Consider the following 17,623-nt stretch of genomic DNA (forward strand, 5'->3'; position numbering starts at 1 on the left):
TTAATCACATTGGTTAATCAATGCACGAAATATGTGGAAAATGGAAATATGTTTGAAAATAACTTACCACCTACACTAAAGAGATTAAACCAAGCGTGACCTTAGAATAAAGTGTCCAGCAGTGGCCCTGCGTTTCCGCCATTTTGTGGTGAAAAAGCAACTCGGCAGTCCACTGTAGTTTCTATGGAAATATCAGCTGCTTTGTTAAAAAAAACCAAAAAAAACAACTTACATTAAAGCTGATGACCACACAGAATAAAATACTATCACTAGTGATCATCAAATCCTTTTAACAGTTTATTTTACAGACTTTGTGTTTAAGTCTTCCACTTTTTTCAGAAAATCTGTGCTCTCTAGAAACCCATTTAGTTTGGGTTAAAATTCTCTGAAGGTCAAGTATTAGCATTATAAACACTGAATTAATACCAACATATGAAATTAAATTAAGGACATGCATCAGAAAAAATGGGAATGTTGGACAATAAATATATGAATATAACAGCTTGATTTTGCAGTGTTGTCTAATGTACGTTGAAGTAAAAGTGTCCAAAAGTGGGGATTATGCGATAACAGACACAGCAAAGCATCATGTAATATAAGATTATTATGTTTGTAGCGCGATCCATTAAAACGTACATTATAGCCTATTTCAATTTAGACCTAGTGGAGTGATACTATTATTACTATTACTCCACCAGGTGTGAAATATATTGTTCACTGCAAACATGATGATCTTAAATTTATTTATTATTAATTTGCTATTAATAAATGTGTAAAGTTGCATAAAATGGAAATACTCAATGAAGTAGGCTAACTACGTTACCTCAGATGGTTGAATGGTTGGATTCCACAAATGGTAAAATAAAACATATATAAGACAATACAACATTTACTGTAAGAGCCATAGAATTTACTGGTGACTTAATTTAAAAAAAAACTGTTCTATTGCACTTCTGATTTGGCAGTGAAATTCACCTATTTTGGGTGCATAAGATGTAAAGGATTCTATTGTCCAGTTAGTATTTTCACCCCATAATGGCGGCCGCGCTACTAGAGCGCCGTCTAGTGGCTGTTGCCCAAAAAGTGTCGCCTCTTGGGTTCTATACTCTTTGGCGTGACATAAAAATGTATTTGCTGGAGCAGCCATGCTGTTTTATCTTCTTTCAACAAGGTTTTGAACCATTTTGTCAAGCGTTGTGACTTGTTTTTTGCAGAAATGTTGCCGGAGTCATGTATTTCCAGTGAGCCTGGATTGACAAAAAGGCTGCTAGAGAGCGTAATGAAGGATTGCAATGTTGTAATAAATGAAAACAAATATTGTCTTTTAATGCTGACTAGGAGGAAAGTATCTCTCGTGCCACCGACTTCCTCCTTAAACGGGTTGGTGACCTTAAAAGAACTTATGCCTTAGCCATTACAGCGTACTGTTTGTCTATCTGCCTTCCTGACCAAACTCGGGCACTGTCAACCTGGAAGAAACTCAAAAGTCTTGCAAATCTAGGTATCATACCATATACTGACTTCTTTATGGAAGTGTTTGAGACTTTAATCATCTATTTAAGTCATTCATTCATGTTATTTCTGTAAATTCTTTCCTCTCACCTGCTCAACAATCAGAGGGAGAGTGTCTTGTGTGGCAAGATGATGTCAATATGCAACTAATGAAAAAGAGTTCCCATGTACCCCCTGGAATGGCATTAACAGTAGAGACCACCGCATATGCTCTCATGACTGCTCTAGAACAGAATGACTTAGTAACAGCACATGCTGCTGCATGCTTCTTGTCTTCACAAGGGAACTACGAAGGAGGATTCAAATCAACACAGGTGAGCTTAATGAGATTTAATGATTTTTTCAGGGTTCCTAATTTATGTATATAAATTCCAGACAATATTTGAAGTAGGAATTATAAAATAAAATAAAATAAGAAAATAATATAATGTTCAAACACACTTTAGGACACTGTTGTGGCTTTGGAAGCCCTCACAGAGTATGCTCTGAGTATACCAGAAACCCCCATCACTACAGTCAATGCACAGTTCACTGTTCCAGGGAGGCCTGAGATGGAGAAGCTGCAATTGGTCAAAAATAAAAAGAAAGTGGAGACAGAATTAAAGGTAAACAGTTTGAACCTATAGCCAGATCAGCTAATGCTGCTTGAAAGTTTGTGAACCCCACCAGGATAGCCTCTGTTATAAACTCTTTATCATAACGACAATGTTTGGAATTTTTAATTATTTATTATTATTTTAGTTATGCATTTATTTATTTATTTTAGATATAACAAGTTCACATTTATGGAAAATTGTATGTGAAGTACTTAAAAGTTTTAATTCTTCTTCTTTTTTTTTTTTTTTTAATTAAAAATAATTAATGTAGTTTCATTAAGGGTGGTAAATAATTGGGACAGTGACCCAAATCCCTGACACAAATGTTACAAATTGGCTGAGGAGGATGAAGAGTAAACACAAATTTCATGCCATAATTCCAAAATTCTGAGGCATGACACACACAAACACACATTTACATGTACATAAATAGGGGTTTATACTGTATTTTAAGGATTGAGTATATTGAGTTGATAATTTGGCCTGTTGTCCTCCAGGTGTCACAGTAAATTCATGTTTTCTTGCCAACATAGCGTCATTATGACTTTAGTTATCTTAGTTTATGGTATTTTATCCTTCTGGTTATCTCTTTTGTCTTCCCAGAGACTAGTCGGAAGGGAAATATATGTACGCCTTTCTGGAAAAGGAAAAGTTAAAATGAAAGTAAGTGGTTTAACCCTTAAATGCACTATTCATTCAGGCCTCCCTGCTGCTTCCTGCCTTGCTACTGTTCGGACCACCTTTGCTTACAGCTCTGCGCTTTACTCTATTGCTTTTATATTTTATCTCCTAATTTTAACCAAGGGCGTGCACAAATAGTCGAATATTCGATCTGTAAGTAATATTCGAAAAATAAAAATACTATTCGAATTTTACTATGTTGCTTTGCTGGCCGTAAATGCTGTGAATCCATAGTAAATCCTAAGCACTAAAACTCGCAGTTATAACTAAATGCACTGGGTGGCGCTGTGGAGCCTGTTTACCAAGTTTATTTTATTTGATCGTCACATGTTGTCGTCTGTTTGTTTGGAATTACTTGGATGAAAATGACCTTACAAAATGGAATTATTTTGATCAAATTAATTAATGAAACCGAGTTATCATAATACCATATTGAGAAACCACAGAAATTGAGGAAAGACAGTTGTCCATCACTACATTCACGACAGGTAAGCGCAGCTGTACCACAAGTGAGCCGAGAAAGTAACTTATCTGATAGCAAAATGATTTTGAGGCATATGCTTCCTTTAGATTTAGTCGAGGGAGACATATTTACGAACAGAAAACACAGAGTGCTGCTGTTAGAAACTTAGCTTAGCATTATGTATTATCCTTATCTTTGTGTTTCTGCAACGTCTGTCTGCGCGGTTCGTTTTCTCACCCGAGCATGTGGATATTATTGTTCCCTTTCGATACTTCACTCGTACTGCGTATGGGGAAAGGTCTCCTTTTTCCCTGTTACTGAAGCCTTTTTCAATAACGCAGTGTAACTGCATCGTCATTGGTTCACTCATAGACAAGTTGTTGAACCAATGACGGCGCGGCATAGCTGCGCGACCTATGGCGACAGAGCGCGCGAATATTCCCGCTGAAATGGGCGGGGTAGCTATATAAGCAGGCGCTTCGCCATAGGATTTCAGTTCTCTCTCCTTCAGCGACGACTTCATATCGCTCTTCGCTGATCTCCTGCTGAAGCCTTCGCCGCCTGGAAGAAGCTCGCCTGGGAGAAGTTCTCGTCGCCGTCGAAGAGGTTCCCGCAGCGGACTGAGCTGAGACCGCTGAACGAAGACAGCGCCGGCGCCCTCGCAGACTGCCGCTTTGAGCGGCGTTCTCGGCCGCCCGCTTCCCGCTTCCGGCCGCCTCTCAGCGCGTCTCCTGCCGCCATCCGGCGCCGTTTAAAGAGCTTTTCCCGCGGCTTAACGCCGCTTTCTAAAAGAGCTTTCCCAGCGGCTCTCGCTGCTCTAAAAGAGCTACAATCGCCGTTTTCACGGCGGCGGCGTTGCCTCAATGCCGCGCCACAGCTGTGGCACATGCAGAGCCTCGCTCTGCGGATCTTCGCTCTCTAGCAGCTGTTCACCGCGCCGCCCTCGTGCCGCCTTCAGCATCTGAGAGCATTCAGCTCATTCCCTGCCGTCTTCCGTCAGGTGAGTACAGAGCTTATTTTTCTACTTCTCGCTGGCGTTTGCTTCAAACGCCGTCTCCGAACGCATCATTTGCCGGGTCCTCCCCCGCAAACTGCGTTCGTTGAGGATGCGAGCTCTCGCTCTCTCAGCTGAATTTGACATGATGCTCTCCCCTGACTTAGGTGAGACTCACGATACATTTTCTATCTGAGTGAGTTTATTTCTCCTTATCTCTATGTGCGTCGCTCGCCGGCCCCTCCCCCGCGAGCCGCGTTAATTCAGAAATATGACATGTCTTTCTTCCCTAGCTTGAGTGAGAAACATGTATAATATGCTTAATTTAATGGAGCATCTTTCTGCTGTTTGCACTGAGTCTTCTCTATGCGTTGTTCGCCGGTTCTGCCCGCGAGCCGCGTTTATTGAGAAATATAACATGTCGCTCTCCCCCCTCTTGGGTGACACCCATGTTATAAACATTCAGTTTATATAGCAGATTTTTGCAGAAGTTAACTGAATCTCTCAGCTGAATTTGACATGATGCTCTTGACTTAGGCGAGACTCATGATACATTTTCTATTTGTGTGAGTGTATTTTTCCTTATCTCAATGCGCGTCGCTCGCCGTTTACGCCCCGCAAGCCGCGCCGATTGAGAAATATAACGTGACGTTCTCCCCCGACTCGGGCTAGAAACATGTTTTTATACTGTATTAATGGAGCTGATTCTGCTGTTTGCGCTGAGTTTCTCTATGCTTTGCTTGCCGGTTCCGCCCCGCAAGCCGCATTCATTGAGAAATATAACATGTTGCTCTCCCCCTGTCTCGGGTGAGAAATGTTTATATATATATATATATATATATATATATATATATATATATATATATATATATATATATATATATATATATATAATGTATATATTTCAGTTGATACAGCGTATTTCTGCCGAGTTTGCTGAATTTCTCAGCACGTTGCTTGCCGGTTCTGCCCTGCAAACTGCGTCCTTTGAGAAATATAATGACACTCTCACCTGTCTTAGGTGAGACCTATGTTATTTATATTCAGCATATCAGTTGATGTAGCATATTTATTCCAGTCTCTCTGCGTGTCGTTTGCCGGCCCTGCCCCTGCAAGCCACGTTCATGAGGATGTATGCGCTCACTGAAAGCGAGCTCAATGCTCACTTGTGCTCGGTGGAACTAACATGCTCATTATGCTGGACCTCTGTTCATGTGACTTGCTGGCTCTGCCCTGCAAGCCATGTTCATTGAGGTAGAGCGGTCTCACTTCCGACACCGCTCGGTGGAATATATCTTGATGCTCTCCCCTGACTCAGGTGGGACACATGTATATTTTTCCAAGAAGCATATATCTGTTTACTGAGTTTCTCAGCGTGTCGTTTGCCGGTTTCACCCCGCAAGCCACGTTCATGAGGATGCGTGAGCATTTCTAAAAACTAGCCGGTGTGCAGGCCCCCCTTCCAGCGGCCTGCCAACCGGTTGCCTTCAACCCCTTGTCACGTGGGCCTGGCAGGCCATCCCCGGAGTATCAAGTGGGTTCTGGGGATAATATCTCAAGGCTACTCGCTCCAGTTTGCTCGCAGACCCCCGCGTTTTTGCGGGGTGCTTCCCACTTCAGTAAACACGGACGACGCTCACGTCCTCCGAGCCGAAGTGATGTCTCTGTTCAAGAAGGGGCCTATAGGAATGGTCTCCCCTCAGAGAGCGATTTACAGCCATTACTTCCTCATTCCCTAGAGTGATGGCGGTCTCAGACCCATCTTAGACCTCAGACTGCTGAACCTTTCCCTCATGAGATAGAAGTTCAAGATGTTAACGCTGAAGCAGATCCTCGTGCAGGTTTGCCCCGGGGACTGGTTCTGCTTGCTGGACCTGAAAACTGCATACTTTCACATCCAGATAGCCCCCCATCTCAGGCGATTCTTGAGATTCGCATTCGAAGGTGTGGCTTGCCAATATATGGTCCTTCCATTTGGGCTGTCCCTAGCTCCTCGCACTTTTACCAAGTGCATGAACGTGGCGCTTTCCCCACTGAGACAGTTGGGAATCCGGGTTCTCAATTATCTCGACGACTGGCTCATCCTAGCCCAGTCATGAGCCGAGCTGGAGCATCACAGATCCGTGCTACTCAGCCACATGGAGTGCCTGGGTCTCAGGGTCAACTTTGCCAAGAGCTCACTGCTCCCCAGCTAACATATAATGTTCCTGGGTGCAGTCTTCGACTCAGCTCGTATGACGGCTGTAGTATCGCCAGAGCGCGCTCTGGCCATTCAGCAGCTCGCGGCATTGGTCAGGAACAGAGCCTATCTCCCTCTGAAGTACTTCCAGAGGATGCTAGGGCTGATGGCTTCCGCCTTCCCGGTTCTGCAGCTCGGCCTTCTTCAGATGCGGCCTCTGCAATACTGGTTGAAGTTCCGGGTCCCTCCTCACGCCTGGCGGCATGGCCGCCTGCGTCTCGGGGTCATTCAGGCCTGTTTGACAGCTCTGAAACCCTGGATGAACCCTGTATGGTTCAGTCAAGGTGTACCCCTATAGGCGGTGCTCAGAAGAATGGTGCTCTCAACAGATGCACCCAACACAGGTTGGGGTGCTCTTTGCAAGGGTAGACCGGCCTTCGGCTCGTGGTCTCACGAAGAAGCCATCTGCACATCAACTGCCTCGAGATGTTGGCAGTGATTCGAGCCCTTCACGCATTTTAGACACACCTGACGGGACGCAACGTCTTAAGTCCAGTTGGACAGCATGACAATGGTGTCATACATAAATCACCAGGGTGGTCTTTCGTCCAGCCGCTTATGCGCTCTGGCGAAGCGTCTTCTGGAATGGGCATTACCGAGGTTTCAGTCGCTCAGAGTGACTCACACAACCGGGAGAACAAACTTGGGAGCAGATATGCTATCCCGGAGCAATGTCCCCTCAGACGAGTGGATGCTCCACCCCCAGATGGTTCTCACGATATGGAAGTTCTTCAGGAAGGCAGAGGTAGACCTCTTCGCCTCAGAAAACAACTCTCACTGCCCAATTTATTTCTCGAAGGAGGACATTGCGCTGGCTCATGTCTGGCCCAGCACCCTCCTTTACGCTTTTCCCCCGATTGCTCTGATCTCGCAGATCATCAGATGAATCAGGGAAGACAAGCACAGAGTCCTCCTGGTGGCCCTGCTCTAGAGGAGCCAAGTTTGGTCCTCAGAGCTGTTCAGGCTTTCCACGAAAGCTCCGTGGCCGATCCCCCTGAGACGGAACCTCCTCTCTCAGGTGAACAGGACGATTTGGCATCCCCAGCCAGAACTCTGGGCTCTGCACCTCTGGTCCCTCGATGGGAGCCTGCTAAACTCCCCGGGGACGTGCTGAATACCATCTCTCAGGCGAGAGCTCCGTCCACGAGACGCTTCTACGCCCAGAAATGGTCAGTCTTTGATGGCTGGTGTTCTATAAGCAACATAAACCCAGTGGAGTGTGATGTATCTCCGATACTGTCTTTTCTCCAGGAGCGTTTAGAACTGGGTCGCACCCCTTCAACGCTCAAAGTTTACGTAGCAGCCATCGCAGCGTTTCACTCTCCTATCGCTGGCCAGTCAGTGGGACGAAACCTTGTGGTGCGTTTCTTGAGAGGTTCTAGGCGATTGAATCCACCTCATCCTCTCACCGTTCCCACCTGGGATCCCTCTTTGGTCCTCAGAGCTCTGAAAGGGCCTCCCTTTGAGCCACTGTGTTCAGCTGACCTCAGGCCCCTGACGCTCAAAACCGCTCTGCTACTTGCACTAGCATCGGTTAAGTGTGTTGGCGACTGGCAAGTCCTCTCCGTGAGCCCTGCATGCCTTGAGTTCGGGCCCAACGACTCCAAGGTCGTTTTGAAACCTAGGCTACATCCCTAAGGTGCTCTTGACTCCATTCAGAGCACAGGTCATTTCCCTCTCAGTGCTTCCTCCCTCGTCGGACGAGTGAGAGCTGGAATTGCTCTGCCCCGTCAGGGCATTAAGGACCTACGTTGAGCGATCACAGCCTTTCTGGCAATCCGATCAGCTCTTTATCTGCTTTGGTGGCCGCACCAAAGGGTCTTCGGTCTCAAAGCAACGTCTTGCGTGTCGGATAGTCAATGCTATTACTCTTTGTTACTCCTCTATGGGCTCAACTGCCCCATAGGAGTTAGAGCCCACTCCACTAGAGGAATGACTTCCTCTTTGGCCTGGTCTAGTGGAGTTTTGAATAAAGACATCTGTGAGGCAGCCGGCTGGTCCTCGCCGTCCACTTTTGTCAGATTTTATCATTTGGATGTCCCGACCTTACAAGCTTGGTCATCTCGTTATGATCCAGCGGCCTTTGTTGAGCTCCGCTTCATGCCACTCTGGGAGTTAATCCCCCTTTTGGTAGTGTAACAAGGGTTCGACGGCTCCAGCCTTCTCACTTGTCCTCAGGTTCCCTCGCGGTGTCCAAGACAAGTCCAGTCGTTCCCTGTCGTGGCACGGTGCGGTTGAATTCGTTCCCCATACGCAGTACGAGTGAAGTATCGAAAGGGAACGTACTCGGTTACTAACGTAACCTCGGTTCCCTGAGATACGGAACGAGTACTGCGTTACATGCCGTGCCACGAGGCTGCGGCTTCAGTGTCGTCGCTTCAGTCGAATGACCTGAAATCCTATGGCGAAGCGCCTGCTTATATAGCTACCCCGCCCATTTCGGCGGGAATATTCGCGCGCTCTGTCGCCATAGGTCGCGCAGCTATGCCGCGCCGTCATTGGTTCAACAACTTGTCTATGCGTGAACCAATGACGATGCAGTTACACTGTGGAAGTGGCTTCAGTAACAGGGAAAAGGAGACCTTTCCCCATATGCAGTACTTGTTCCGTATCTCAGGGAACCGAGGTTACGTTAGTAACCGAGTAAGTTTTTCTCAACGTGAACATGTGAAACAATATGAAAACGATAACCATATAACGTTACTGACTCGAGTGTATGGCGCTGCTGCTTTGTTAGCGGTTTTCTTGTTCACTTTGCTTGAGATTAAATGTTTGTGTTCTTATATATTGCACATATTGTTTTGCTTTGAATTAAAAGAAAAGCTAAAGATATAACATGATCTTGTGTAATCGTAAGCTTGTTCCGAAATGGTTACAATATCTGGATGAGTTTAAAAAATAAGGTCCTTCTTGTTTAACGCCATTTAAATAAACTTTAATAAAAAATTTACGAGCTCAAATATTCGAATACAATATTTTGGTAAAATGCCCATCCCTAATTTTAACTACAGCAAATCAGCACAGTGCTCATATGACAAATATTGACACCAACAAACATTTTAACTGGAAGATTGCTACAAAAAAGGGAAATTTTTATCCGACCAGCTTCCCACTGACCAGGGCCGGCGCAAGCTCAACTGCCGCTTTAGGCAAAACCCTGTCGTGCCGCCCCCACTTTACACTCACAATTAAACTCGATCTTTGAGGTGCATGTGAAAGACTGGAGGTTTTGTTTATTGATTTATTAATAAACTTGCACTAATATAAAAGCAACAAGCATGTTTTCTGATTTCATTTCTTTTTTCATTCTGCAATGTAAAAAAATAATCAACACGTAACCTCTACAAATGCAAACACTTATGTTAAATAATAGTAAGAATATCTCCTGGAAGATTCAGGAGAATTCCTGATAAATTGGGCCAGCAGTAGCCTACTTCGACATAAAGACAGTTTACAGGATGCGCAAAGCACAAGTCACTAGACACACAAAAGGCGCAAATCCGTGGTAGTTCTAGCTAACTGCGAAGCGACGGTGTGCAAGCGGTTCTCACGCCCAAAATCCTGTCACTTGCGCGTGCACAGCTCCATTATGAATAGAGGTTATAAATATATGGCATTTATAAATATTGTGCACACAAAGGTGAGCAAAGTGACTCCTCCGCTTTCTCTCACACACGAGATCTCACCAAAATCTAATTTGTTATTACGCTATCTATTAATAAAAAACGGGGACAATACATTTTTTAATGTTTTTGTTTTTTAATTGTTGAAGTTCCCTATATCATTACACTAATAATTATTATGATTTAATTTTATTAGGATTTTTGTTCTGTTTTTCATACAATTCACAAAAAAAATTACACTATTAACCAGGCCTAACTAAGAAAAAACTATTACATTATTTTGAAAAATCACATTACAAAAATAAAACAACATAAATTTATTAGTGAATTTAAATATTTTCATTTTTACGAGCTGGGCTAGCCTGTAGCCTACAGAAATTTCAACTTTTTAAATTTGTAATTATTATTTTGCATTTTAGTCTCAATTTAAGCACTAAGTAAGTTGCAAGTGTATTATTTATTTATTCATATCTGAGTGTACCTTCACCACTTGATAAGACGTGTGGAAATTGCTACGTTGTGACTGGGGACGTTTAAACTGTCTAAAACAATCCCATACCCTGTTATAAAATACATAACCGTATTACTTTAATTTAACATGAATAGTTATGTTACTATCTTGAAAGTCGAAACAGATAACGATGTTTTTTTGATAATTGATGATATGGCGCTCTGCTCTGGTCCAGGGGTTCGTTTCCCAAAAGCATCGTTAGCCAACTAACATCGCAAGTTCCGTCGTTACTTACATAGTTCAACGATTTGGTGTTTCGCGAAACCATCGTTCAAACGAACATTCGCAAACTGCATCGCAAACTAGTGTGGTTGGAACGACAGCTCTCGAGCTGTGGTTAGAAGCATAGTTTCCTGTTTTTATGACGTGAACTTGATAAATCGTAATCTTGAGCAAAATAAGTAAGCTGACATCAAGTACAATGTATATCTTTTATTTCGAATATATACAAGTGTCATTTATATATTTTAGTTTGTCAAGAGATTTAAAGCACCGTTTTTGAGTACAAGCATTTGATTTAATCTGGAAATAAAGCAAAATAACTGAGGAAAATGAGAATTAGTCTTCTAATGCCATGTCCGTAATTTATAGCAGAAATTCTAGCATTAATTCGATCTCAAACGGATTTATTTAAAGAACTTATTACTCCACCACCCGCGTGACGTCATTCACCAACGTGGCTGAACGACAAGTTTGCGACAGTACGGTTTCGGGAAACAGTCGTGACTAGCTAGTTGATTTGTTCAATGATGCATTGTACTATGGCAGTCCAGCAGCGAGTTACATCATTGTTCGGGATACGCACTGCTGATCAACACACTAATTGATGGCACAAACAGGGAGCGAGACACAAAGGCACTTGAGACATCAGATTGTCATGAGTATCACATATTGCTGCAGTAGCATCCTCTACCCCAAAGACTGGTTTCCTACCACCACCTATACATCTAGAGAACAGATTTGAAGTATTAATGAATGTGGGTGAGTAATCCCCAAACATTATTGGACACAGATCAAATCAGCCAGCTGCTAACACTGATGCTAACTGCCGGAGTGCTCAGAGTGCAGCCGAGTGACGCTGATGGTGAGTGACTACGTAATCGGAAACATTAGTAGCAGGGATACAACTACATGCGGCCTTCCACAAGCAACAGTTTCTGATGTAAAGAGGGAATTTAAGAACATTCTGATTAAATATAAGCCTACAAATCGACTAATCATTCATGTGGGGAAGAATGATATTCGGAAAGAGCAGTCAGTCAGATGGCATCAGATGGCGCTGCGCATGGCAGCCACAGTGCTTAGCTCTTCAGTGTTTGTTCTGTTTTTACCAAGGATGAACTGCTGAACATTCGGCAGTACACACCACAAAATCTTCTACCGGATTTCGATTATTCAGACGTTTTGTTGAATGTTGTAGTCGGCGGAGCTCAGACAGCGCGGATTAAGAACGCCGCTGCCTAGCATCCATCTGGCGAATCGCCGCTCTCTGCCCAACAAAACGGACGAACTCCTTCTGCTCTCCCGGACAAATAAGGATGCTCTGCGCTTCACGGAAACCTGGCTGAACGACACCATTCCGGACAGCGTGTTAAGTCTGCCGGGCTTTCAGCTGTTTAGATCAGATCGCGACGCAGAATCAACGGGGAAATCACGCGGCGGTGGGACGTGCTTTTACATCAACGAAAGGTGGTGTTCAGATGTAATGGTGTTAAAGAAGATGTGCTGTCCAGATCTTGAAACACTCTTCATTAACTGCAAGCCGTTCTATTCGCAGCGGGAGTTTTGCTCGTTCATTCTGGTGAGCGTCTACATTCCTCCACAAGCGCACGTGAGCTCGGCTTTACAGATACTCGCTGATATGATCACAGAGAGCGAGCAACAACACCCGGACTCTGTTTTAATCATTCTCGGGGACTTCAATAAAGTGATTCTCTCACGTGAACTGCCCAAATACAGACAGCATGTTACTTGTCCCACCAGAGACAGTAATATACTCGACCATTGTTACACAGCCATAAAGGATGCATATCACTCTGTCCCCACGGGCAGCTTTGGGGCTCTCTGATTACTGTTTAGTTCATCTCATACCAACCTACAGGCAGAAACTGAAATCAGCTAAACCTGTAGCAAAGACTGTAAAGAGATGGACCACCGAAACAGAGCGGGCTTTACAAGCCTGTTTTGAATGGACTGATTGGAGTGTTTTTGAAGCTGCTGCCAGCGATCTGGACGAGCTCACAGAGACTGTTACATCATATATCAGTTTCTGTGAGGATCTGTGCATTCCTACAAAGACTCATTTAACTTACAACAATGGCAAACCCTGGTTCACTGCAAAACTCAGCCAGCTCCGTCAGACCAAAGAAGATGTTCGCAGAAAAGGGGACAGAGTATTGTACAAACAGGCCAAATACACACTGGAAAAGGAGATCAGAGTGGCAAAGAGGAATTATTCTGATAAACTTCGGAATCAGTTCTCTTCTAATGACACAGCTTCAGTGTGGAAAGGTCTGAAAGACATCACCAACTACAAGACACCATCCCCCAGCTCTGTGGAGAATCAACAACTGGCAGACGATCTGAATGGGTTTTATTGCAGGTTTGAAAAAAAACCATTAACACCTCCAACAACCCCCCCTCTCCTCCACACCTGCAATTCAATTCAGTGACGATGACGTGCGCCAGGTCTTCAGAAAGAACAAGCGAAGAAAGGCACCAGGTCCAGACAGAGTTTCACCAGCCTGTCTGAAAACCTGCGCTGACCAGTTGGCCCCCATCTTCACACAGATCTTCAACAGATCACTGGAGCTGTGCGAAGTCCCCTCATGCTTCAAACGCTCCACCATCATCCCCGTCCCAAAGAAACCCAAAATTACTGGACTAAATGACTACAGACCTGTGGCTCTAACATCTGTGGCCATGAAGTCATTTGAAAGACTGGTTCTGGCTTATCTGAAGGACATCACTGGACCCTTACTGGACCCCTGCAGTTTGCTTACCGAGCAAACAGGTCTGTGGATGATGCAGTCAATATGGGACTGCATTATGTTCTCCAGCATCTGGACAGACCAGGGTCTTATGTGAGGATCCTGTTTGTGGACTTCAGCTCTGCTTTTAACACCATCATCCCATCACTCCTCCAGCCCAAACTAACTCAGCTCTCCGTGCCCACCTCTGTCTGTCAGTGGATCACCAGCTTCCTGACAGGCAGCAGCTAGTGAGGCTGGGAAAATTCTCATCCAGCACCCTCACCATCAGCAGGGCTGTGTTCTCTCCCCACTGCTCTTCTCCCTCTACACCAACGACTGCACCTCTAAAGACCCCTCTGTCAAGCTCCTGAAGTTTGCGGATGACACCAAACTGATCGGCCTCATCCAGGACAGTGACGAGTCTGCTTACAGACTGGAGGTTGAACAGCTGGCTGTCTGGTGCAGTCTTAACAACCTGGAGCTCAAGACAGTGGAGATGACCGTGGACTTCAGGAGAAACCCCCCTGCTCTCCCCCCACTCACCATCATGAACAGCACTGTGACTGCAGTGGGGTCATTCATATATATATATATATATATATATATATATATATATATATATATATATATATGCAGAAAAAATGAATGGATCTCTATGGGCCTCTGTTGGCCAGATCTGGTAATTGTCCCTTTTTTCTAAAACTGTAATTTCTTCAAGCTTTTTTCTAACCAACAGATGGCAGAATTCTGCTTCTAACGCCTAGATCAATATCCTGAAACAACTTTTAATTTTGATTTAATTTTGATCTTTATTAAAGGTACAATATGTAATATTTTTGCAGTAAAATATCCAAAAACCACTAGGCCAGTGTTATATATTGTGTTCACTTGAGTACTCACAATATCCCAAATGTTTCCAACTATTTGTAAATCGTGAGAAAATTGCAATTTTAACCAAGGCCCCGGGACGTGGGAGGAGTCGCCTGTCAAGTGCGTCATACCCGCATTACCCTCGGTTTCCGGTTTTATTTTGTAGAAACCATGGAAACACCAAAGACGCTTTAATATGTTACACGTTTTAATAGACAAGGGAACAACTGTTTTGATATATTTATAGACAGAAAACGAATGGTTGTTATATAGCTCAACACATTTAGTCTTATTGTTTAAATCAATTTTCTTTTTTCAAGTATCATGCTTTACCATGCCTCAGAGAAAAACACTATTTTGTCAAGTAGCTAATCAGATGCAGCTTTATTTTTAGTAACAGTAATACATAATTTTCTCCATCATACAATACGTTTTAAAATGAATTGCATACCATTTATCAACACAAGCCATCCAGCATTTAATATGATATTCTAAAATCGATCTTACTGCAGTGTGTCTCAAACAAGTGTCTCACAGCAGCCGCCGAGCAAACGCACAGAGTAATGTTATAACATAATTTTCAACACTCTCAAATGTATCTAATAAAACAGAGCTGTTACCTCATACTCAAGACCGGAAAAGCAGAAGCGGTGCCGGCGACTGTGTCATAATAAAAGTTCCGCTGCTCGTGTGTTGCGCAATCACTCCAGCGGCCTTGTTCATCTCCCACAACACTCGGTCCTGCTCTGCTTCATACTACAATAACGTTAATAATCTCATCCATGAACATATTTGTTCCCGAGTCCAATTCCTATTCTTTTGAACCATCCATTGAGATGGAGACCACATGTCCCAAGATTTCTCTCTAAAACTTGGCGTCATCAAGCTACACCTCTGTTTTGAATAAGCGACATTGTAGTATCAACACGGTCTCAGATGTTTCTCCTAAAATGCCTTAAGAGAAATAAGAGTAGACACAACTGGCTTATGACCCAATCCTTGACTAATTTGATTATTAATACATAGTATATGATAGAAATGTTTGAGTTCACATTGAGACATTTGACTTGGTATACACATTGCAAAGTTGTTGAGATCACAAATTTAGAGGAGACAAATGTGAGAACACCAAAGTCTTTATCTAAGGAGAAAAGTCTGAGTACAGAGTGTGCTGTTATTGAGATCTCTTTTGAAACTTCAGAGAAGACAAGTGTGAGAGATCCAGTGTCTCTAGCTGAGGAGAAAAGTCTGAGCACAATGTGTGATGTTGTTGAGATCTCTTCTAAATTTTAGAGGAGACGAATGTGGGAGTTTTGGAGTCTTTAGTTTAGGAGAAAAATATGAGCACAGTGTGTGATGTTGTTAAGATCTCCTCTAATACTTTAAAGGATATCATTGTGAGAGTGTTAGAGTTTGTGTCTCAGGAGAAAAGTATGAGAAACTGGAGACCCAAGCAAAAGTCTCCATTTGATGTTGAAGTAACCTCATTTATGTCTAGGAGAAACATTTGAGATGTTAAAGAGATCTCACTTTTGATTTTTCTTTCCAATGGGTCGTATGATGTAGTATAGAGGTCTACAAAGAAGACCCGAGACCCGAGGACCCGGGACCCGACCCGGGACCCGTACGGGTTCGGGACTATATTTTAAATGGTCAGCCGGGTCCGGGTCGGGTCCTAATCTATTACTTCGGTTCCCGGGTCTGATTAACATTGTGTGTATACCCGAGCCGATTTGATTCAGAGATCACCCGGCCGTGTTGGTCAGCGCTGTGCGTGTTTTGTAACTTGAAAAGTATGAGCCGGGAAATAAGGTGAAAAAACACAAGTGACCCCAGCCATCAGAAGCAGAGCGGGCGGAGTTAATGCAAGCGAACGGCGATCATCGAGTTTTATTATTCCTATCGTGTGCAACAGTAATGCAAACAAACTTCAAATCTCAAGAACTGCTTGTAGCCTTGCACATTCGCATTTAAATAACATAGCCTATTTCAAATCATTAACAAAATATGAACTATCACACGAATGTTTTCTGTGACGCTTAAAGCTTGTTTCAGGTTGCTCCAGCTAACACGCATGTCTCATGCGAGCGCACTTTCTTTCTCCTGTTTTTATAATAACATTATGCCGTCTTGTTATATCTAAAGTTTTGGTCAGACTCGGTTCAGAAAGCACAGAAATGACCGCAAATAAGTAATGCTAACGTCAGCGGCCATGTCACTGAACAAGCAATCGTTATTATAGTTCAAAAGGGCAAACAGTCAAAGTTATTTTATTATGTGCGTTGACTCAAGTCTCGAGATACAACGAAATAATGCAAAACTGCAAAGTCGCATTTGTCATCGTGACAGCAAGTGAACTTTTAAAGCTGGAATAATGAGTGGATTAAGCATTTCAATCGGCAAGAGAGGAATAACGGATGAACTTTCTTGGCAAGTGCATCACAGTCAGGTACAAAGGAGAAAGCTATAGCCTACTAATATTAGGTAAGACAACACGTTTTATTTTCGCAACTTGTTTATTGACTTATTAATAGCAATTTGCTGTGGAATAGATGTGCCGATCGGGTCCAGACGGGTCCGGTCGGGTTCGGGTCCAGCTTAGACGGGTCCGGGTAGTACATTTATGGCATTTCTCGGTTCTGCACGGGTTCGGGTCCAACTTTCAAAATAATAGTTGGGCCGGGTCGGTTCCGTGTAGTACATTTACGGGTCTCTTCGGGTTCGGGTATGAATTTTTGGACCCGTGAAGACCTCTACACTCTAAAAACTCCTGGGTTATTTCTTTAACCCATTTTCTGGGTTATTTGTGTTGGGTTAAAATTATGGGTTATTTTTTCAGAGAGTAACCATTTTCTGGGTTATAGGGCTAATATTTTGACCCAATTCCTGGGTTGTTTAGGTTTCTGGGTTATTTTTCAAAGAGTAACCCATGTTCTGGGTTAACGCCCCTTCCCCCCGCCTCTGCTGTTGTTCTGGAATTTTCTCACAACAGTCGTTTGAAACAACCGTCACTTGAACTTGAACGCACTCGGTCCGTTTTGGCCTGGGCTTCTTCGGTGCAACTTCATCGCGTATTCAAGGTAAGCAAGTATTTTCAGTGTCAATGTAACATAAACTTTTCTGTGTCCATGTCCCCGTTGCTAGTTTAGCACCATCTGTTGA

At 43.5% G+C, this 17,623-nt stretch overlaps 1 protein-coding gene across 33 annotated transcripts in view; it reads left to right on the forward strand.

The window, feature by feature from the left end:
• Positions 1 to 17,623, forward strand: part of LOC125243333 (complement C4-B-like) — a 154,752-nt gene that overhangs the window by 79,602 nt on the left and 57,527 nt on the right. For all 33 annotated transcript variants that reach the window (XM_048152913.1, XM_048152886.1, XM_048152915.1 and 30 more), the window contains 4 exons: positions 1,339 to 1,501; positions 1,618 to 1,826; positions 1,959 to 2,117; positions 2,712 to 2,771. In XM_048152913.1, the coding sequence (XP_048008870.1) occupies positions 1,339 to 1,501; positions 1,618 to 1,826; positions 1,959 to 2,117; positions 2,712 to 2,771 (591 nt within the window). The remainder of the gene's footprint in view (positions 1 to 1,338; positions 1,502 to 1,617; positions 1,827 to 1,958; positions 2,118 to 2,711; positions 2,772 to 17,623) is intronic.

The sequence above is a fragment of the Megalobrama amblycephala genome, linkage group LG13 (assembly GCF_018812025.1).
Source record: "Megalobrama amblycephala isolate DHTTF-2021 linkage group LG13, ASM1881202v1, whole genome shotgun sequence".
NCBI lineage: Eukaryota > Metazoa > Chordata > Actinopteri > Cypriniformes > Xenocyprididae > Megalobrama > Megalobrama amblycephala.